Raw genomic sequence first — 22,772 nt, forward strand, 5'->3', positions numbered from 1 at the left:
TAGGATTACAATTTTCGTACAAAATGCTGTTTTTCAAGGTAGGTATGTAGGTTTGAAATTAAAACGAACATAACAACAATCTGTAAAAAGCTAATGAGATCAATAACATGACCGTGACATTAGAAATTCATCCTTCAAAGGGTTAACTCAAAGTCTCATAAATGGGAAAACAGAAATGACTTGAGAAAAACTCTTTCTCTATCAAATAGTATGATTTATTAAATAAATAGGTAATGGAAAGTAAAAACAAAATCAATGTGAGCCTTTAAGATATTTCATGAAATGAAGAAAATAGGTTCCTATTAGGATTACAATTTTCGTACAAAATGACGTTTTTCAAGGTAGGTATGTAGGTTTGAAATTAAAACGAACATAAAGCTAATGAGATCAATAACATGACCGTGACATTAGAAATTCACCCTTCAAAGGGTTAACTCAAAGTCTCATAAATGGGAAAACAGAAATGACTTGAGAAAAACTCTTTCTCTATCAAATAGGAAAGCAAACAAGTCGCCCAACCTAATAATACATTTTCTAAACTCTAAAGAATACGGCGACATACAGAACAAAACCAACAAACTACCGTACCATACCTACCACAATGCACTAATTTTTTTATCACGATCCACACAGGTACACTGAGAAAAATAACTATAGGACGTGTCAGACCTCTATATTTTAATATTAGCATTCCAACACCCTAAATCAGGGGAACCCCCATTATTTCTGTGTATCCATTTCCATTATCGTCAACTCCGGTTTCTGCGTCCAACCCTGGTTATGAATTAGCCCCCTGTTCAGCATCCATGCCTGATTATATTATCCATTAGCCCCGGGGGTATTCTCGTGATTTATAAACCCCCGTCACGATAGGAAAGGAAACAAGTCGCCCAACCTAATAATACATTTTCTAAAGAATACGGTGACATACAGAACAAAACCAACAAACTACCGTGCCATACCTACCACAATGCACTAAATTTTTTATCACGATCAACACAGGTACACTGAGAAAAATAACTATAGGACGTGTCAGCATCAGCAGACCGATCGAGTGACTGGGTTCCAGAACTCTATATTTTAATATTAGCATTCCAATACCCTAAATCAGGGGAACCCCCATTTCTGTGTATCCATTTCCATTATCGTCAACTCCGGTTTCTGCGTCCAACCCTGGTTGTGAATTAGCCCCCTGTTCAGCATCCATGCCTGATTATATTATCCATTAGCCCCGGGGGTATTCTCGTGATTTATAAACCCCCGTCACGAACTCTATATTAATCTCACCCCGCGCTGACCATGTTTGCTTACAGGTCAATAGTATACACCTTTTACTCTATTATCAGTGGGTATCTATCAGGACCTTATTTGTGGGTGGGGGACCTTCCCACCTTTCAAGCTTATTTCTGCTGTAGGCCGGGCTAAAAATAATTTGGAGCATCCAATTTAGTTGATTCCAACTCTTGAAATGTAGGTATTTTAGTTGATTCCATCTCTTCAAGGAAGGTATCTACTTCTTGGTACTTGGCATTAAAAAAGTAATACTGTCTTATAAACTTACCCCATCCAATGAGGAAGTACACTCGCAGCTTTATATTCTCCCTAGTGAATGTCTCCACAAACGACATAGAGTAGAGGGAAATAAAAAGCTCTTGACACCCGGCTTTCAAAATTCCGAGGTAAAAAAAAGTGGGGGAAAATTTTTTGAAAAGAAAACTTTAAACGTTTTGAAATGAATTCACGCCACTTTTCCACCCAGCCGTTTTCTTCGCCAAAAGTGTAAAAACATCCCCCCTCCTTCCCATGTCCACCGGAATTTCTTTAATATTCATTAAAATGCAATTTATCTTAATTAAGATCCGGAAAATCGTTTCAGGAAACTTTTGTGAAAGAATCTTTAGAAAACGAGGCTGATTTATTTTATTTTACATAAAAAAAAAAAAAAATCTTGGAAAAATAGCGGGGATTAAAATTTTGAATGAAATATTCCCGGCATAAAAACAGGTTTCCTTGATGAGTTTATGATCCTTCCTATGAACTTTAGAATAGGTAGGCATTATTCGTGACAAAAAGGAAAACGAGGCTGATTTATTTTATTTTACATTAAAAAAAAAAATCTTGGAAAAATAGCGGGGATTAAAATTTTGAATGAAAAATTCCCGGCATAAAAACAGGTTTCCTTGATGAGTTTATGATCCTTCCTATGAACTTTAGAATAGGTAGGCATTATTCGTGACAAAAAGTTGATGATTTTTACAGAGGCATGTTTCTATGTTTCCCAAACCGAAAGATATCACAGCATTGCTAAGACCCTTCCTAAATTGGTAAATTGAGTTGATGCCTTGTTCAAATCCTCAAACCACCACCTTTCGACAGTTCTCAAACCACCTTTTCGACTGACTGGCTGACTGACGACTGTCTCTATTACTTTCTCCTCACAACAAATAATGTACCTAATATACTGAAATAACTTATCAAATACACGAGGAGGCCCTCAGTATAAATCAAAAGAAAATACACACAGAGAGAAACTAGTAGAGAAAAAAACGTGGAGAAATAATTTGACAGTGAAAAATGAACAATGTGTGATAGGAAACATAAGAACTGGAGAACCAAGATGTTATGTATGGTATGAGGAAGAGGATGTGAGGAGAAAGAGGGAGGAAAAGAGTGAAGAGGAGGAGGAGGAGGAGGAGGAGGAGAAGTAGTAAGGGGAGAAGGAAAGGTATAAGGAACAGGAGAAGAGAAGAGAAAGAGGTATAAGAGTAGGAGAAGAAGAATTAGGAGGGAGAGGAGTAGTAATACATAGTAGGAAGAGGAGAAGAAGGAGAAGACGAAGAATAATAAGAAGAAAAATGAGGAAGAGAAGAAAGAGCAGACGAAAGAAAATAAAAACAGGAGAAGGGATATGGGAATAAAACATGATGAAAGATTAAGATGTTATGTGTGGTATGAGGAAGAGGATGTGAGGAGAAAGAGGGAGGAAAAGAAGGAGGAGGAGGAGGAGGAAGAGGAGGAAAAGGAGGAAGAGGAGGAGGAGAAGTAGTAAGGGGAGAAGGAAAGGTATAAGGAGCAGGAGAAGAAGAATTAGGAGGGAGAGGAGTATAGTAATACATAGTAGGAAGAGGAGAAGGAGGAGGAGAAGAAGAAGAAAAATGAGGAAGAGAAGAAAGAGCAGACGAAAGAAAATAAAAACAGGAGAAGGGATATGGGAATAAAACATGATGAAAGATAAAGGTATCGTTACGTATAACTATACATAATTATGTACATAAGAAGAATTTAAATTTGGTAGTTATAAAGCTAGGTAGGTAGGTATTGGAAAAAAAACTCCGTCTGGAACTGAGCTGGTAGACTGGGACAGCTTACTTACTGGGCAAGTCAAGTGTGATATTATTATTATTAGCCTTAGGGTAGGTACCTACAACCTACGTCCGGGAATAATGAAACGGTATAGCTTTATAAGCACCCCTACAATCAAGAGGTGGACACATATGGACTCAACCACTATCCCCTATTTCCTCAAAAATTCCCTTTCCGTTGAGTCCTAGAATCTACAATCCTCTTTTCAAAGAAATCTGTCCACAATCAAAGCCCGCAACACCTCGGAGGCATTGTTCCATTGAGAGGTAGACATTTGAATAAAGAGTAAAGACTATCCTGAAGAGAGGGAGGAAAAAGGACGCAGGGGAATCGTGGGAATTATAGGGGGAATTCCCGGGTCCCAGAGTTTCAACAGGGGTTTTTTTTCCTGACGGGATAAATTATTCAGGTACTTACCGAGCGAGAAATTATGCAGGACTCTATATTTTCTGAATCGTCTTGTTTTTTTTTTTTTTTTTTTTTTTTCAAAGGGAAAAAAAATTTTTGCGTTACGTATAACTATACATAATTATATACATAAGAAGAATTCAATTTTGGTAGTTATAAAGCTAGGTAGGTAGGTAGGTAGCTATTGAAAAAAAAACTCCGTCGGGAACTGAGCTTATACACTGGGACAGCTTACCCACTGGGCAAGTCAAGTGTCAAGTGTGATATTATTATTAGCCTTAGGGTAGGTACCTACAACCTATGTCCGGGAATAATGAAACGGTATAGCTTTATAAGCACCCCTACAATCAACAGGTGGACAAATATGGACTCAACCACTATCCCCTATTTCCTCGAAAATTCCCTTTCCGTTGAGTCCTAGAATCTACGATCCTCTTTTCAAAGAAATCTGTCCACAATCAAAGCCCGCAACACCTCAGAGACATTGTCCCATTGGGAGGTAGACATTTGAATAAAGACTATCCTGAAGAGAGGGAGGAAAAAGGACGCAGGAGAATCGTGGGAATTATAGGGGGAATTCCCGGGTCCCAGAGTTTCAACAGGGGTTTTTTTCCTGACGGGATAAATTATTCAGGTACTTACCGAGCGAGAAATTATGCAGGACTCTATATTATCTGAATCGTCTTGTTTTTTTTTTTCTCTCTTCTCAAAGGGAATAAATATATTGGGTGTATTTAAATATTTTAGTCGGGTCCAGATCGTGTTGTCGGACGTCAAGTATTTAGGATAGAGTCTAGTTATGTAAGCGAGTATTTTGTTCATAAGTATGAGTGTAAGTCTGTCATACATACTCGTACGTAGTTACTTACCTATGCGCCTACTGCTTACCTATAGAGTAGAATAAAATGGAATTTTGAAACCTTGTCTTTTATACAATCTTTAATTGAAATTTTGCAACTAGACCTTAAAAATTAATTATCAACAACTAATAATAAAATTAATTTACCTGTGAAAAGTGATTGAAAAAAATAACGACAGCTATATTTTGGCAAGCGAATTCGACGAAAAAAGTTTTTTCTCTTTCGCCTCACTGCTTCTCGATATTTTCGAATCTTAAAAAAAAGCAAATGTAAATAAAAAATTCATTACAGAGCAAAGACTAACAGTATCAACAGTTGTACGTTTTTTCCACCGGAGAAGCCAAAGGAAGGAGACAAAGGAAAATAGGAGGGTAAGAAAGTGAAAGCAGAGGAAGAGAAGAAAGGAGACGGTAATAAGAAAAGGGAAGGAGGAAAAACTGAAAAAGGGAAAGGAACACAAAGAGGACAAAGGGAGAAGCTCGAGAAAGGAGAAGAAGAGAAGTAGAAAGAAGAGAAGAAGTAGGAGGAGGAAAAGAAGAAAAGGTCCCGCATAAATAGCAAATAGCTGCTAAACAAAAGTAGAAAGCTCACGTTAGATACAGATAAGAGATAGTGGGAATTCTTTATTGGATCATTCACCAAACAAACTTTTCTTCAGTAAAATCTAACTTAGCTCCTATCCTTTTGTTTGCTTTGTGCTGTTATCTTTTGTGATTCCTTCGAGATCAAATCAGGAATTTTAGTAGCGGCAATCATTGGTAGAGAGGGAAAAGATTAGATACGAGTAAGTAAAAGTATTGTAGTCGTAATCGAACAAAAAATTATCGCATGATGTACCTAGTAGGTACATAAAATTCAAACAAGATTTAGAATGAAAATTATGCATTTTGTGTACGAAGGAATAAAATATCAAAAGGAATACCTATTACCTACCTACATATTCTTTCACTTGTTTTACCTATTCTCCCATTAGTTTCATGAGATATTGAATTTCACATGACGTACTGCAACCGCATGCAGCCAATTTTCCCAGGGTTCTTCCCCTTTCTTTCTTTCCAAAGGGATCTTTTGTCTATTCATCAGACTGAAATGAAAAGGGAATAATAAACAACCCGGTAACACAGGATGGTAAAAATCAAGGTAACGTCCATTAAGTACTTTACCAATATCAACAAAACCTTTTGATGGGTCACTTTGACGATTCCTATCACATTTATCCATCGAGTATGACAAAATGATACTAAACTAACATGAATATAAAACGACGTGTACAACCTATTACCTTTATAATGGAGTTTTTATTATTATTTTTTGTTAGGCATGAGAGTAAAGGAAGGATTTTATTTTAGGTGTTGAGGGAGAGATAATCCTAGTATGACTGTATTAGTCGAACAATTTAATATAGGTATGGATATTGGATACCTAGTATTATAAATCTGGGGGGTCATCGATCTTGAAGTTGAAGTAAGTCTGGGAGAAACAAAGTTTTGTCGGGAGAAGCGATGGAAAAGTTTGGGCCATTGACAGCGTGGGTTTAACCTGTAGATATAGTACAAGTTCGTCAGAGGATGAAACTTTCGAATTTATGTGAGGAAAAACAAAACAAAACAGAAACAAAAATAATAATAATAAGTAATACATAGGTACCTATATGTACATATTTATCAGAACTTTTTAGTTCGTATTAATTTGTAGTTAGATAAAACAAACAAATATCTATTAGTAAAACAAACATCTCCACTATTTTTACATAGGTACGCTGGTACGCACATTGCTAGTAATACGAGCATCTCCACTAATTTTCCGCATGTTGCACAGTGCATAATTAAATAAATACACGGCTTTCATAAAAAAAATAATAAAAGTTCAAAGTAAAAGACAACCTCTTTGGAATCCTTGAAGCAGCCCTTTGGTTTCAAAACTATTGGGATTCCATTAAAAACATGAACACTACGGCATGGTGTAGGTACCTAGTTCCATATTGATCATACATCCTCTATTTTTTATACCAACAGTATACATAGGTACGCACATTGCTAGTAATACGAGCATCTCCACTAATTTTCTGTATGTTGCACATTGCATAATTAAATAAATACACGGCTTTCATAAAAAATTAATAAAAGTTCATTTAAAGTAAAAGACAACCTCTTTGGAATCCTTGAAGCAGCCCTTTGGTTTCAAAACTATTGGAATTCCATTAAAAACATGAACACTACGGCATGGTGTAGGTACCTAGTTCCATATTGATCATACATCCTCTATTTTTTATACCAACAGTATGAAGCAGTGGGCACTTGATAGGAATTTGATTGACCACTTCAGCAGGAATACGAGTAGTATCCATTAGTTCTGACCTTTCGAGTGACTACTTCACATTTTGTACTCGAAACGCGTTCTCATGGAAAACGTTTTATAAGTAGGTGTGTTAGGGTCAGTTTGTTCCTTCATAAAAGCCCGAAATTGAAAGTTTCATCCGATTTTTTCCGAATGTGCTGTAGGCAATGTAATTTAAATGAGAGTGTTCCCACTACACACGACACGATTTTTTTCCGAACGACAAGAGGGAACGGGCCTTTACTCTCGTCTCGAAACAATTTTGATAGGTTTGTCCAATTTTGATTAAATTGTAAAATTTGGCAAAAAAAAGAAGGAAAAAACATCATTGGATTTTGGGCTTAATCAAGACTTTCGGAGCCTCACAGAGGCCATTTCGCCATTTTTCTGTGCGTTCTACAGTTCGGAAAAAAAAACATCATTGGATTTTGGGCTTAATCAAGACTTTCGGAGCCTCACAGAGGCCATTTCGCCATTTTTCTGTGCGTTCTACAGTTCACTGAACCCCAATATGAGACACATGCACTAAAAACATTAAATCGGGGGAGAAAAAGCAGGAAAAAAGCAAGCATATTGGGTTCGGTGTAATATGAATGTCGTTCCAAAGAATAATTCATTATTTCCGTCCTGCTATGATTGCTTTCCAATTGGGAATTCACCTATCGTTTCACATGTTGTGAAAGCCATCGAAAATAATTCCTTTGATTGGGAAAAAAATAAATCCTTCATTGGATTCTGAAAACTGAAATGTCAGCGTCTGATGGTTTTATTGTTTTGTGATTGGCCTTAAAATAATAATAATAACTAATAACACAGGAAAAAATAAATGTTTTTTGTCTCCTATCCTGTCTTCCTTCTCTCTTCGATTTCGGGACGATAAGACCATAGCAGTTACAGTTCCCTCTGTAAACCTCTTTTTTTTTTGTGGTTTTATTGTTTTGTGATTGGCCTTAAAATAATAATAATAACTAATAACACAGGAAAAAATAAATAATGTTTTTCATGAATGATTGAAAGTTTTTGACGAATTTCAACTAACAGGAGAAAATTGAAAGAGTTCCCATGATGTGTTTCAGGAGTGTGAGCTAAGAAGCAGGTTTTAAAATTTCGGAAGGGAGCTTTAGCTTCAACAAGTGCGTGATTGCGGGTCCTTCAACTGAAAAATTGAAAGGTCAGTAACTTTCTATCATGAGCTCACGTACTTATACAAATTACATAGATATAATTAAACAAAATAAAGCACAATAGCTGCTAGCTGGTGGGAAGGTAAAACTTGGCCTCAAAATGTATGTCATAAGCAAACAAGATACATTTCAGTCTGAAACTTTATCTTTCTTGAAAATTCCAAGTTTTCCTTTTCGGAAGGGAAGGAGGAAGGGGAAGAAAATTATCGCAGAGAAAATGGGAGAGAGGTAGGAAGAAAATTTAACAACAGAGAAATAGGATAGCGAAGGAAGGGAGGAAGGACTTGAGATTATACTCAGATAGGGAACAGAGGAGGAAAGAAAGGTAGAAAGAGAGAGAGAGAGAGAGAGAAAAGTAGAGTGAGAGATAATTTTATTACTTTGCAGGGACGTTGGTCAAAGTTGTCTCCTTGGGTTCTGAATCTAACCACTGATTTATTTTATTATTATTATTTTTCAAGGTGTCAGTTTTTAACTTGATTAGGTATTTTGCATTTTGTTCCATGATAATAGCTTTGGAGAGAAAAATATGACGGAGTTTGATGAAATTCGGCAAAAAATTTCCAACACATATAGAGGAAATTCACTAATTAGTTTTGGGTATTATTGGTCTTTTGGGAGCCCGTGGGGAGCCTTTTTAAGAGTGAGATATACAGTCCACCTATTCATGTAGGAATTGAGTTCTTACATTGAGAATCACTGGGTACTCAGCCAAATTACAGCATGTAATATCTGATAAGTAGGTACTTCAGTACCCTCAGTACATAAGTATCATTATTATTTTATGTATGATCGAATTTATTCTCTAAACGAAGCAGAAAAAATCCATTAAGGTAAATATGGATAACGCTGCTTTTCCCTGGTTGCTTTTAAATAAATATTGAATTTACTAGTTTATAAGCTTCATAACTAGTTCTTTATCCAATACCCAAGAGTAAGATCTTTAATATAAATTAAAGGCGCTTATCTTGCCTATTTAGGTAAGGTAAACTTTTGTTTCGTTCAATCTAGGGACTAGGTTGCTTAGTCGTAAGCCTCACAGCTCGGTAAATATTATGACATGAGATCCCAAGTCCACCGCATTAACTGTGGTTGGTTTGATATGTATCCATTATAATAGCTTTGGAGAGAAAAATATGACGGAGTTTGATGGAATTTGGCAAAAAATTTCCAACACATATAGAGGAAATTCACTAATTAGTTTTGGGTGTCATTGGTCTTTTGGGAGCCCGTGGGGAGCCTTTTTAAGAGTGAGATATACAGTTCACCTAAACGTAGGAGTAGAGTTCCTACATCAAGACCTTACATTGAGAATCACTAGGTACTCCGCCAAATTACAGCACGCAATATCTGGTAAGTAGGTACTTCAGTACCCTCAGTACATAAGTATCATTATTTATGTATGATCGAATTTATTTTATAAACGAAGCAGAAAAAATCCATTAAGGTAAATATGGATAACGCTGCTTCTCCCTGGTGGCTTTTAAATAAATATTGAATTTACTAGTTTATAAGCTTCATAGCTAGTTCTTTATCCAATACCCAAGAGTAAGATCTATATAAATCAAAGCTGCTTACCCTACCTATTAAGGTAAGGTAAACTTTTGTTTCTTTCAATCTAGGGACTAGGTTGCCTAGTCGTAAGCCTCACAGCTCGGTAAATATTATGACATGAGATCCCAAGTCCACCGCATTAACTGTGGTTGGTTTGATATGTATCCATACCGTCTGTCGGTATAAACAACTGTGAAGGAACGTCCTTTCTTTTAAGGGTTATTGTACTTTGGTACTTTGTTACCTTGATGTTATCAAGGTAACGTCCATTAAGTACTTTACCAATATCAACATAACCTTTTGATGTGTCATTTGACAATTCTTATCACATTTATCCATCGATTATGACAAAATGATACTAAACTAACATGAATATAAAACGATGTGTACAACCCATTACCTTCATATTGGAGTTTTTATTATTATTTTTTGTTAGGCATGAGAGTAAAGGAAGGATTTTATTTTAGGTGTTGAGGGAGAGATAATCCTAGTAGGTATGTATTAGTCGAACAATTTAATATAGGTATGGATACCTAGTATTATAAATTTGGGGGGTCATCGATCTTGAAGTTGAAGTAAGTCTGGGAGAAACAAAGTTTTGTCGGGAGAAACGATGGAAAAGTTTGGGCCATTGACAGCGTACGTGGGTTTAACCTGTAGATATAGTACAAGTTCGTCAGAGGATGAAACTTTCTAATTTATGTGAGGAAAAACAAAACAAATAATAATAATAATAATAATAATAATAATAATAATAATAATAATAATAATAATAATAATAATAATAATAATAATAATAATAATAATAATAATAATAATAATAATAATAATAATAATAATAATAATAATAATAATAATAATAATAATAATAATAATAATAATAATAATAATAATAATAATAATAATAATAATAATAATAATAATAATAATAATAATAATAATAATAATAATAATAATAATAATAATAATAATAATAATAATAATAATAATAATAATAATAATAATAATAATAATAATAATAATAATAATAATAATAATAATAATTTAAATCTCAGAATTGTAGGTAGAACGGGAAATTTTTGCCTATAATTTTCAGGATGTTCCTACCTACAATTTTATTACGAAAAGTTTTAAATTGTAAACATGGAAATTACTAAAGGTATACCTTCATAATCTACTTCTAATTAGAATCATATACGGGAGCAATAAAGATATGAAGGCAGAATAAATAACAATGTAGGTAGGAACCTACCTACTTCCTGCAAAATGTAGATATGAACTTTTTTTCTCGCAGAACTTTTAGGTCCGAAACTTTCTCACGAGTGTGAAATATGTTAGGTACTAAGTTAGTTAATACCAGGCGTTTTGTATTTTGTTTGGTTATTTAGCTTTGTTTTTCAGATTCACATTTGACTTTGCCAGTTTAGTAACGTTTTTAATACGTAAGTATTAGGTAATTAAAAATAAGGACTAATATAAAATCATTCACTACTCATCACTTTGTTTATTATTACACATTTTACTTACCTATGTCAGCAAAGAGTGCAAAGACAATCTTTTAACTTCTTATCCTTAGGTCTACAGACTCAGTATGACTTTATGTTGGTTCATTTTGGACGTTTTTCCCTGATTATTGTAGACCTGGGCGTTGATAAATTCAAATCCTAACTCACCTTCTACAAACATCCAGAAGAAGTTGGTAAGATGACAGTAGTGAAGAAATATGTACAGAATAACACAGGCGAAATTTGACTGCACTGACATCTGAAACCAAAATAGAAAATATAAAAAATGGAAATAATAATAAATAAAACTCAGATACATTTAGCTGTCTCAAAAAAATCTTACCTAAGAAAGTGGCTTTTAAAAGCTTCAAACAGCTGAGCCTTTCAGTGAAAAACGATTATAGCGTCTTCCCTTTTCAATAAGAAAATAAATGAAATATAAATAAATATAGAAATAGTGTGGAATTTTGAAACCTTGTCTTTTATGCAATCTTTAATTGAAATTTTGCAAATAGACCTTAAAAATTAATTATCAACTACCTAATAATAAAATTAATTTACCTGTGAAAAGTGATTGAAAAAAATAACGACAGCTATATTTTGGCAAGTGAATTCGACGAAAAAAGTTTTCTCTCTTTCGCCTCACTGCTTCTCGATATTTTCGAATCTTAAAAAAAAAAGCAAATGTAAATAAAAAATTCATTACAGAGCAAAGACTAACAGTATCAACAGTTGTACGTTTTTTCCACTGGAGAAGCCAAAGGAAGGAAAAAAAGGAAAATAGGAGGGTAAGAAAGTGAAAGCAGAGGAAGAGAAAAAAGAAGGAACAGGGGATGAGAAGTATTATAAGAAAAAGGGAAAGGAGGACAAAGAGGACGAGGGATTGGAATATGAAGAGAACAAAAGGGAGAAGCTCTAGAAAGGAGATGAAGATGAGAAGGAGAAGGACAAGGAGGAAAAGGAGGAGGAGAAATAAGAAAAAGAAGAGGTCCCGGATAAATAGCAAATAGCTGCTAAACAAAAGTAGAAAGCTCACGTTAGATACAGATAAGAGATAGTGGGAATTCTTTATTGGATCATTCACCAAACAAACTTTTCTTTATAAAAAATCAACTTAGCTCCTATCCTTTTGTTTGCTTTGTGTTGTTATCTTGTGTGATTCCTTCGGGATCAAATCAGGCGGGAATGTTAGTAGCGACAGTCATTCGTTGAGAGGGAACAGATTAGATACGAGTAAGTAAAAGTTAGTATTGTAGTCGTAATCGAACAAAAAATTATCACATTATGTACCTAGTACATAAAATTCAAACAAGATTTTGAATGAAAATTATGCATTTTGTGTACGAAGGAATCAAATATCAAAAGGAATACCTCTTACCTACCTACATAAGTATATATTCTTTCACTTGTTTTACCTACATGCCTATTCTCCCATTAGTTTCATGAGATATTGAATTTCACATGACGTATTGTAACCACATTCAACCAATTTTCCCGGGCTTTTTCCCTTTCCTTTATTTCCAAAGGGAGGGATCTTTTGTCTATTCATCAGACTGAAATGAAAAGGGAATAATAAACAATCCGGTAACACAGGATGGTAAAAATTTTAAACCCTGGTTTTGAATGCTAAAATGCCTACATTGTCGATTCAAAGTGATTCTTTTCTTTCAGCAGGAATCCTTGAATCTTTTGTACATTTATCAGATGAGTATTGAAATTGTAAGAGGGGGAAAAAACGTTTCTGATGTGTAGAATGAAGATGAAGTAGATAACGATCCAGCAACCAAGAAGGTAAAGTCCTGGATTTGAATGCTATTCCTACGTTCCTACCATGCAAATATCTAGCTGTACACAAAGGATGAAGAAAATAATGGAATGCAGGTAAAACAGAACTGTTATAAATCTCCAGTTAAAAAGCCTAGTTTTATGTATTGTGTTTACATTAATTATTTTGTAGGTACTTAACAATTTACATGGCAATTCAACAACTGAGCAGACTTTTTTCCTCTTCCTCTAATTTCTTTGTAGGTACCTACGAGTAGTTACATTAATAAATAAAATTTATTTAATAAATTTAAAATTTAGTACAGGTCAATACGTAGGCCAAACGTGCTGCCACAAATACCTATACTAGTGTAGTGACGATGCTTCATCCTATTTGTTCAATAATGTACGAGTTATCTACAAAGAGGAAGAAGCTATGGATGCGACTTTTTATGATCAATTTATTAGTATCATTTGTTTTGAAAGAAATAAAAAAAACCCAACTAGCTTCCCATCAACATTTTTTTTCTCTCTTTAATATTTATGATGATAATTTTGTCTCCTCCTCTCTTCCAACGATCTTCGCCATTTATTATTTATGGAGCACATTTTCGCTATTTTTCACACAAAGTTTGCATAGATGGAATTTTATTACCTACCTACATTTTCTTTCACTTGTTTTACCTACATGCCTATTCTCCCATTAGTTTCATGAGATATTGAATTTCACATGACGTATTCTAACCACATTCAACCAATTTTCCCGGGCTTTTTCCCTTTCCTTTCTTTCCAAAGGGATCTTTTGTCTATTCATCAGACTGAAATGAAAAGGGAATAATAAACAACCCGGTAACACAGGATGGTAAAAAAATTAAAACCCTGGTTTCGAAAACTAAAATGCCTACATTGCCGATTCAAACTGATTCTTTTCTTTCAGCAGCAATCTTTGAATCTTTTGTACATTTATCAGATGAGTATTGAAATTGTAAGAGGGGAAAACGTTTCTTATGTGTAGAATGAAGATGATGTAGATAACGATCCAGCAACCAAGAAGGCAAAGTCCTGGATTTTAATGCTATTCTTACATTCCTAGTTCCTACCATTCAAACATCTAGCTGTACACAAAGGATGAAGAAAATAATGGAATGCAGGTAAAACAGAACTGTTATAAATCTCCAGTTAAAAAGCCTACTTTTAACTCTGCCCGTACACGAGCAGGATGAGATGGGGCGTTTTTTTTGTCTTCTCGTTAAAGGCTGTATTTAACTTTAAAAGCAACATTTAACTTTCTTGCAACATTTTTTAAGTAAAAAAAAAACTTTCTAATCCTCAATAGTAAACAGACGGGAAATTCTCAGCTGCACCAAAGTTTCTAGCTTTAATTAAAAGTTTTTCTTTGTTTACTCCAAGGAATATAATCAAAGAGTAATTAATTTGGTTTATGTTGAGGGGAAAATGTGACAATAAAGAAGTGGTAAATGGATAGGCCACATCTGTGCAGCGTGAAATGAGCTGCATTATCCCATGAGAGCGTGAGTTTTATCCGATTTTTTTACTTCCTTTTACCAATATGTATATTTTTTCCGAACGACAAGTCGAACCGGGCCTTTAACCCATGAGAGCCGTGGTCTACATTAAAGTCACTCCAAACTTGACCGAACTCTTCTCTCTTTTTCGCCAATATCTCAGTCACTCCAAACCCATGAGAGCCGTGGTCTACATTAAAGCCACACCAAACTTGACCGAACTCTTCTCTCTTTTTCGCCAATATCTCAGTCACTCCAAATCAGAGAGCGTCGGAGATTTGTCTATTAGTTAGAAAACAAAATTTCCTACTGTTTTCAATAACTGTTTATGTGGAAAGTTAACCTATTGTTTGAGGTTGAGGAAGTTAAGATCTAGCTAATAATAAGCTCAAGAAGATGAGGCTAATTATTTATGTAATTTATTCCGTTCTTGAGAGAACTCAATATGAAATTGACTAGGAGACAATATTGAAGATGGACAGTTTACCGCAGAGGTCTGTTCGATTCACAGACTATCGTTTTTTTTAGTCGAGAGTCGGGAAAAATATTTTGGTATTAAATTTTTGCATGTTGTAATCTTTAAATTGGGTCCTCTCACAAATCTTCTCATGACAGTAAGTTATAAGTGAACAAAGGAAATACCTGGGCATACGTAAATATACAAATTACATAGATATAATTAAACAAAATGAAGCACAATAGCTGCTAGCTGGTGGAAAGGTAAAACTTGGCCTCAAAATGTAGGTATGTCATAAGCAAACAAGATACATTTCAGTCTGAAACTTTATCTTTCTTGAAAATTCCAAGTTTTCCTTTTCGGAAGGGAAGGAGGACTAAGAAGCAGGTTTTAATATCTCGGAAGGGAGCTTTAGCTTCAACAAGTGCGTGATTGCGGGTCCTTCAACTGAAAAATTGAAAGGTCAGTAACTTTCTATCATGAGCTTGTAAGTATATCAGAATTGATTGTCAGAACTCACCCATAACTTGCACATATACGTAAAAAACTATAAAACTTCATTTTCTTTTTATTATCTACCTATATATTTCTTCTTCTTTTTCTAAGAAGTCTTAATGCTGGCGCTGTCCTGTGAATTCGAAGTCATTTCTTCAAGGGATTTGGTCTAGAAAATGGGAAAAATATAGTTTGGCATAAAATCCACAACTTACCTGAACTGTCATGGTAAGAATCCACATGAAATCGGCCAGAATATAAGTACACATCAGATTGGTGTGGATCTTGTTTCGGAGACATCTCAGATCCCTGTGAACCAATCAGAATGGAGGATTCAAATTAGTACATTTATCAATAACGAAACGAGTTTTCGTCAAATAACGTTAAAGAGTTCAGTAAAAGGACGCTAATTTTGGTTGCAAAAACTTGCTAATGTTTTTCAAAATTTATCAAAAAAAAAAAAAAAAAAAAAAAAAAAAACAGGCATGTAGATCTATTGTGACCCGTATTTTTTCCCCTGCCCGAGCTGCTATCCCCCGGCCTTGATGAGACCTAGAAGTACCCTCACTGGTATAATTCAACCTCCTCAGTTTCTCAAAATTCACCTGCAGCACCTCTAAAAAGTCCGCATACTCAGGTTTATTCCAGAGAAAAGCTGTGAGTTCATATACTATCCCATTAAGAGGATACCAAGAGGTGCCATCTAGGCCAGAGAGCTAGCTCAGGGCCCCCGAACTGAAGGGGTCTAATGAGGGGTTTGATAGGTCTGCTATCCCAGGGCCTTGATGGAGGGAGCGTTTAAAAAGGCGATAATTGAGGGAGCTCTTTGAAAAGCGCCAATGTGAAGAAGATACGTCCTAATATGAAAGTCATGTCACATATTATTACACCTAATTCAATTATCACTGAGCGTGCCACTCAAGGTTGATTAAATTTTCGAAATGAAAAGACTTCCCCCACTTCATACCTAATTTCCCTTGAATACCATAAGAGGGAAAGAGATAGCAGAACGCTTTACCATAAGAGGAAAAGAGATAGCAGAACGCTTTACCATAAGTGGGAAAGAGATAGTAGAACGGTTTACCATAAGAGTGAGGGCGAGAACTGTATGCCTTCTCATAAGTCCCCATGAGGGAGGAGTGAGAATTCCTGCAAAATGTAGATATGAACTTTTTTTCTCGTCGAACTTTCTGGTCCAAAACTTTATCACGAATGTGAAATGTGTTACTATAAGTTAGTTAGTTAATAACAGGCGTTTTGTATTTTGTTTGGTTATTTAGCTTTGTTTTTCAGATTCACATTTGACTTTGCCAGTTCAGTAACGTTTTTAATACGTAGGTATTTTTAAAAATAAGAAAAAAAAAATCATTCACTACTCACCACTTTGTTTATTATTACACATTTTACTTACCTCTGTCAGCAAAGAGTGCAAAGACAATCTTTTAACTTCTTATCCTTAGGTCTACAGACTCAGTATGACTTGATGTTGGTTCATTTTGGACGTTTTTCCCTGATTATTGTAGACCTGGGCGTTGATAAATTCAAATCTTAACTCACCTTCTACAAACATCCAGAAGAAGTTGGTAAGATGACAGTAGTGAAGAAATATGTACAGAATAACACAGGCGAAATTTGACTCTCTCTCTCTCGTTCTTTCTTCCTTCTTCTCTGCCCCCTTTTAATACATCTCTATCTTTTTTATTTACTTTTCCTATATCTTTGATATTTCCGCTTAACATACTTCCCTCTGCATCTCCCTTTACCTCTCTTATTTTTCACAATCTTCCATCTCTCTTCCTTTCGTCATTTTCCTCTATCTCTCTCTCTCTCCCTCTCTCACTTCCTCTTTCTTCCTCTCTCTCTCTCTCCCCCTCTTTCACTTCCTCTCTTACCAATGTCTCAAATGTCTCCTTATCTCTTCTGACATCTTTCTCGAGTTTCTCGTCTTTCTCTTTTCCTTTTATCTCCAAGTGTGTGTGATGCCTCAATCAAGTTAAGCTATCGTAAGTTCGTTCTACGAAGCCATCGGAGATCGGTGGCATCAGAGAAATACAGAAGAGAGATAGAGAGAAAGGAAGAACGGTAAAGAAAGACAGAGAAAGAGCAAGGAAGGGAAAGAGAGAGTGAGAAAAGGGAAGAGAGAGCGTTTCTATTCTATTCTATTTTGGGACTGGTTGCTCCTCTCCTGAGAGAGTATGCAATTAACACTGCGACCTCTGTAGATCTATTGTGACCCGTATTTTTTCCCCTGCCCGAGCTGCTATCCCCCGGCCTTGATGAGACCTAGAAGTACCCTCACTGGTATAATTCAACCTCCTCAGTTTCTCAAAATTCACCTGCAGCACCTCTAAAAAGTCCGCATACTCAGGTTTATTCCAGAGAAAAGCTGTGAGTTCATATACTATCCCATTAAGAGGATACCAAGAGGTGCCATCTAGGCCGTAAGTTCGTATCATAACAAAGTGATTTTTCTCTTTTGTCGTTTTGATTTGCGTGTATGTTTCGCCCCAATCTCATCCGTACCCGGAGGCATGAAACGTGTTATAAAGTTTTTTTCTTCTCGACTCCAAATTAGATTAAGCCTTGTGTTATACGCTCATACTTATCTATTTATTTGTCCTCGAAGGTGACTTACAAACATAAATACACTGTAAAATTACTCGGGTACGAGCAATAATAATAGGCATTCATTATCCTCGTGAGAATCTTGGTAGATGATCGAGAACAAGCATTTCTACATAACAAATGTACATACAACACGACTGAAACAAGTACAGACGACATAATATTTCGCTGTCTCTTCTTATTGTAGACATGTATGAAAAAGAAAGGAAGAGGGGAAGAAGATAATAAGTGTGAGGAGAAGAAAGAGCGGAGGAATATGTAAGGAGAAAATAAAAATTCAAATCATGGAGCGTTTAAAAAGGCGATAATTGAGGGAGCTCTTTGAAAAGCGCCAATGTGAAGAAGATACGTCCTAATATGAAAGTCATGTCACATATTATTACACCTAATTCAATTATCACTGAGCGTGCCACTCAAGGTTGATTAAATTTTCGAAATGAAAAGACTTCCCCCACTTCATACCTAATTTCCCTTGAATACCATAAGAGGGAAAGAGATAGCAGAACAGAGCGTTTAAAAAGGCGATAATTGAGGGAGCTCTTTGAAAATGTGCGCCAATGTGAAGAAGATACGTCCCAATATGAAAGTCATGTCACATATTATTACACCTAATTCAATTATCACTGAGCGTGCCACTCAAAGTTGATTAAATTTTCGAAATGAAAAGACTTCCCCCACTTCATACCTAATTTCCCTTGAATACCATAAGAGGGAAAGAGATAGCAGAACTACCAAGAGGTGCCATCTAGACCAGAGAGCTAGCTCAGGGCCCCCGAACTGAAGGGGTCTAATGAGGGGTTTGATAGGTCTGCTATCCCAGGGCCTTAATGGAGGGAGCGTTTAAAAAGGCGATAATTGAGGGAGCTCTTTGGAAAGCGCTAATGTGAAGAAGATACATACGTCCTAATATGAAAGTCATGTCACATATTATTACACCTAATTCAATTATCACTGAACGTGCCACTCAAGGTTGATTAAATTTTCGAAATGAAAAGACTTCCCCCACTTCGTACCTAATTTCCCTTGAATACCATAAGAGGGAAAGAGATAGCAGAACGCTTTACCATAAGAGGGAAAGAGATAGTAGAACGGTTTACCATAAGAGTGAGGGCGAGAACTGTATGCCTTCTCATAAGTCCCCATGAGGGAGGAGTGAGAAAGAACGAGTGCTGTATGCTTTGCGAGGAGAGTGAGATAGTATGCGTATGTCTTGCCATAAGAGAGAGGGAGATACCGTGCTGGGAATATGTGTGTCGGGGTAGAGAGAGAGAGAAATGAAGGAGAGAGAGAGAAAGAGAAATGAAGGAGAGAAGAAAAAGGAGAAGGAGAAAGGAGAACTTGAGTGTTTGTCAGCCATTTAAGACTGGTAACATTTGGTGAGGAAAATTGAGGCTATTCCAGTATCATGTGTGTCGGGGTAGAGAGAGAGAAATGAAGGAGAGAAAGAGAGAAATGTGAGGAGAGAGAGAAAGAGAAATGAAGGAGAGAAGAGAAAAGAGAAGGAGAACTTGAGTATTTGTCAGCCATTTAAGACTGGTAACATTTGGTGAGGAAAATTGAGGCTTTTCCAGTATTAATCGATTAGACCGGAAGAGGGGAAAGCCTTAGTTAAGGCTTGTTTGACAGTCACTTTTGGCTCGAACAATCTAATACGCCAGACAGAATATCTAGGTATTTTGAACTTGCACGCAAAGGCCTCTTAAATCGATTCCAGTATTAATCGATTAGACCGGAAGAGGGGAAAGCCTTAGTCAAGGCTTGTTTGACAGTCACTTTTGGCTCGAACAATCTAATACGCCAGACAGAATATATAGGTATTTTGAACTTGCACGCAAAGGCCTCTTAAATCGGACATGTCAGTCGGACATTCATTGAACTGTGGTTAGTGTGGTTATAAAATCCTACATGAAAGAATAGGTGTATTTTCCTTTTGGGAAACTTGTAAGGCGTCTGTACGAAATCATAGGAAATCCAAGATGGTGCGCCATAGGAATTGGTTCCGCTTCCGAAAGTTTCAGAAAGGGATAGAAATACCAGCCCAAGTAGCTCAGAAGTAGAAAATAGGGGCTCTCGGGAGATAACCCCTAATGTTATCTCCCGAGAGATTTTTCTGGAAGACTTACTTGAAGTAGACAAATATCCAGACTGCTATAATGAGCGCTATGAGGGACTCTGAAATCGGACATGTCAGTCGGACATTCATTGAACTGTGATTATAAAATCCTACATGAAAGAATAGGTGTATTTTCCTTTTGAGAAACTTGTAAGGCGTCTGTACGAAATCATAGGAAATCCAAGATGGTGTGCCATAGGAATTGGTTCCGCTTCCAAAAATTTCAGAAAGGGAAATACACCTAATGTTATCTCCCGAGAGATTTTTCTGGAAGACTTACTTGAAGTAGACAAATATCCAGACTGCTATAATGAGCGCTATGAGGGACAAGGTGTATCCAACCGAATATATCATGGTGGTGATTTCTATCCCAGGTTCTGATAAATCCTGAGTGGTCTTCTTGATATCCGTACAGAGACTGTAGTTGGCAAAACTGTTCCAAGAACCGTTGGCGTTGCACCATTTGGACGCATTTTCTGAAATCAAAAGAGAATAGAACGACTTTGAAAGGGACTTGCAGAATTTGAAAGGAGATAAAAGAAAACATACGCGTAGATAAGTTTTGATAGAATTTATATAAATAGCTGAAACAACATCGATAAATGGATAATGGAAACTTTGAACGAAGTCCGTATTGACCGTCTATCTCTATAGTTTATCCTTCATATGAAACATACGCGTAGATAAGTTTTGATAGAATTTATATAAAGTTTGATTTCGATAGCTGAAACAACATCGATAAATGGATAATGGAAACTTTGAACGAAGTCCGTATTGACCGTCTATCTCTATAGTTTATCCTTTATATGTAACTTATCTACATTATTGATTACAGAATAATACATAAATAAATGCATTATTGGCATACATTTATGTATCCATCTCCATATTAAAAATTCTGATGATAAAATCGTTCTACTTTCCAACACCTACATTGGTACCTGCATTGAGATAAAAGAACAAGTCCATAATGTTGAAAAATAAAGGCTTTACCCTAAAGAAATGCCACAACGGTTGCAAAAAAATAGGGATGTAGGTAGGTACTGAACTTGGTAGGTATGTACCTACATAGATACCTACCGACAGTACTGACATAGGTAGATTTCAGTCTGACATATTTTTCAGACATTAGGCTTAAATCCCAGAGTTCTCTCTAGATTATTTTAACATCTCTACTTAAAAAACAACATAGACGTTACAGCCCTGGAGCCTTTCATTATAAAATAGGTACACAATTTTCAAACTTCATATATTAAGTTTACATGCAATGTACCTCATTATACTCGTAAGATAATAATAATAATAATAATAATAATGAAAATAATAATAATAAATGAAACTCAGATACATTTAGCTGTCTCAAAAAAATCTTAGCAAAGAAAGTGGCTTTTAAAAGCTTCAAACAGCTTAGCCTTTCAGTGAAAAACGATTATAGCGTCTTCCCTTTTCAATAAGAAAATAAATGAAATATAAATAAATATAGAAATAGTGTTCCCTATAAAATTCTAATAGTTTTACTAGTAGAGACTAGAGACACGTACCCAATTACAGGTAGGTATTTATTTTTTTCCATTTTCTATGCTAAATACCTTGAGCGAATTAGTTCGGATTCACAGCACAGCGGTAAGATTTTAGTATATTTATAAACTCCTTTTTTATTACGAGAAAAGACTAAACGTTAATTTATTTAAATTTATTCTCGAATCCAACGTAATTTGAAGCCAGACAGCGAGAGAAAAAGATAGAGAGATAGATATATAGATAGATAGAGAGAGAGAGGCAGAGAGAAAGAGAGAGATCACAATAGGTATCCTTGGAAAATTTAACCGAGACAAGTAGGTATCAAGGAAAAAGGCATAATCCTGAAATGGGATTTTAGGTGTTTTGTAATACATACCTATATGTACATATTTATCAGAACTTTTTAGTTCGTATTAATTTGTAGTTAGATAAAACAAACAAATATCTATTAGCAGTGGCGTAGCGTGGTCTAACTCCAAGTGTAGGGCGGACACTAATTTCTATCACAATATCAGATAGATTCTATCTAATAAGAATACAATAATTATTTAAAGTCAATATTTAAGGGTATTTGAGTGGAATTTTTGAGTTTATGGCCGCCATACACGCCCTACATGGACGCTACGCCACTGTCTATTAGTAAAACAAACATCTCCACTATTTTTACATAGGTACGCACATTGCTAGTAATACGAGCATCTCCACTAATTTTCCGTATGTTGCACATTGCATAATTAAATAAAACACGGCTTTCATAAAAAATTAATAAAAGTTCAAAGTAAAAGACAACCTCTTTGGAATCCTTGAAGCAGCCCTTTGGTTTCAAAACTATTGGAATTCCATTAAAAACATGAACACTACGGCATGGTGTAGGTACCTAGTTCCATATTGATCATACATCCTCTATTTTTTATACCAACAGTATGAAGCAGTGGGCACTTGATAGGAATTTGATTGACCACTTCAGCAGGAATACGAGTAGTATCCATTAGTTCTGACCTTTCGAGTGACTACTTCACATTTTGTACTCGAAACGCGTTCTCATGGAAAACGTTTTATA

The 22,772-nt window shown here is 35.6% G+C and overlaps 1 protein-coding gene across 1 annotated transcript in view; it reads right to left on the reverse strand.

Moving 5' to 3' along the window:
* Positions 1-22,772, reverse strand: part of LOC103511184 (diuretic hormone receptor-like) — a 66,468-nt gene that overhangs the window by 31,623 nt on the left and 12,073 nt on the right. The window contains exons 5-8 of the mRNA XM_008475902.2: positions 20,472-20,667; positions 15,669-15,762; positions 11,380-11,470; positions 1,562-1,663 (exon numbers count right to left, since the gene is read on the reverse strand). Coding sequence (XP_008474124.2) covers positions 1,562-1,663; positions 11,380-11,470; positions 15,669-15,762; positions 20,472-20,667 — 483 coding nt within the window. The remainder of the gene's footprint in view (positions 1-1,561; positions 1,664-11,379; positions 11,471-15,668; positions 15,763-20,471; positions 20,668-22,772) is intronic.

The sequence above is a fragment of the Diaphorina citri genome, unplaced genomic scaffold (assembly GCF_000475195.1).
Source record: "Diaphorina citri unplaced genomic scaffold, Diaci psyllid genome assembly version 1.1 scaffold685, whole genome shotgun sequence".
Lineage (NCBI taxonomy): Eukaryota > Metazoa > Arthropoda > Insecta > Hemiptera > Psyllidae > Diaphorina > Diaphorina citri.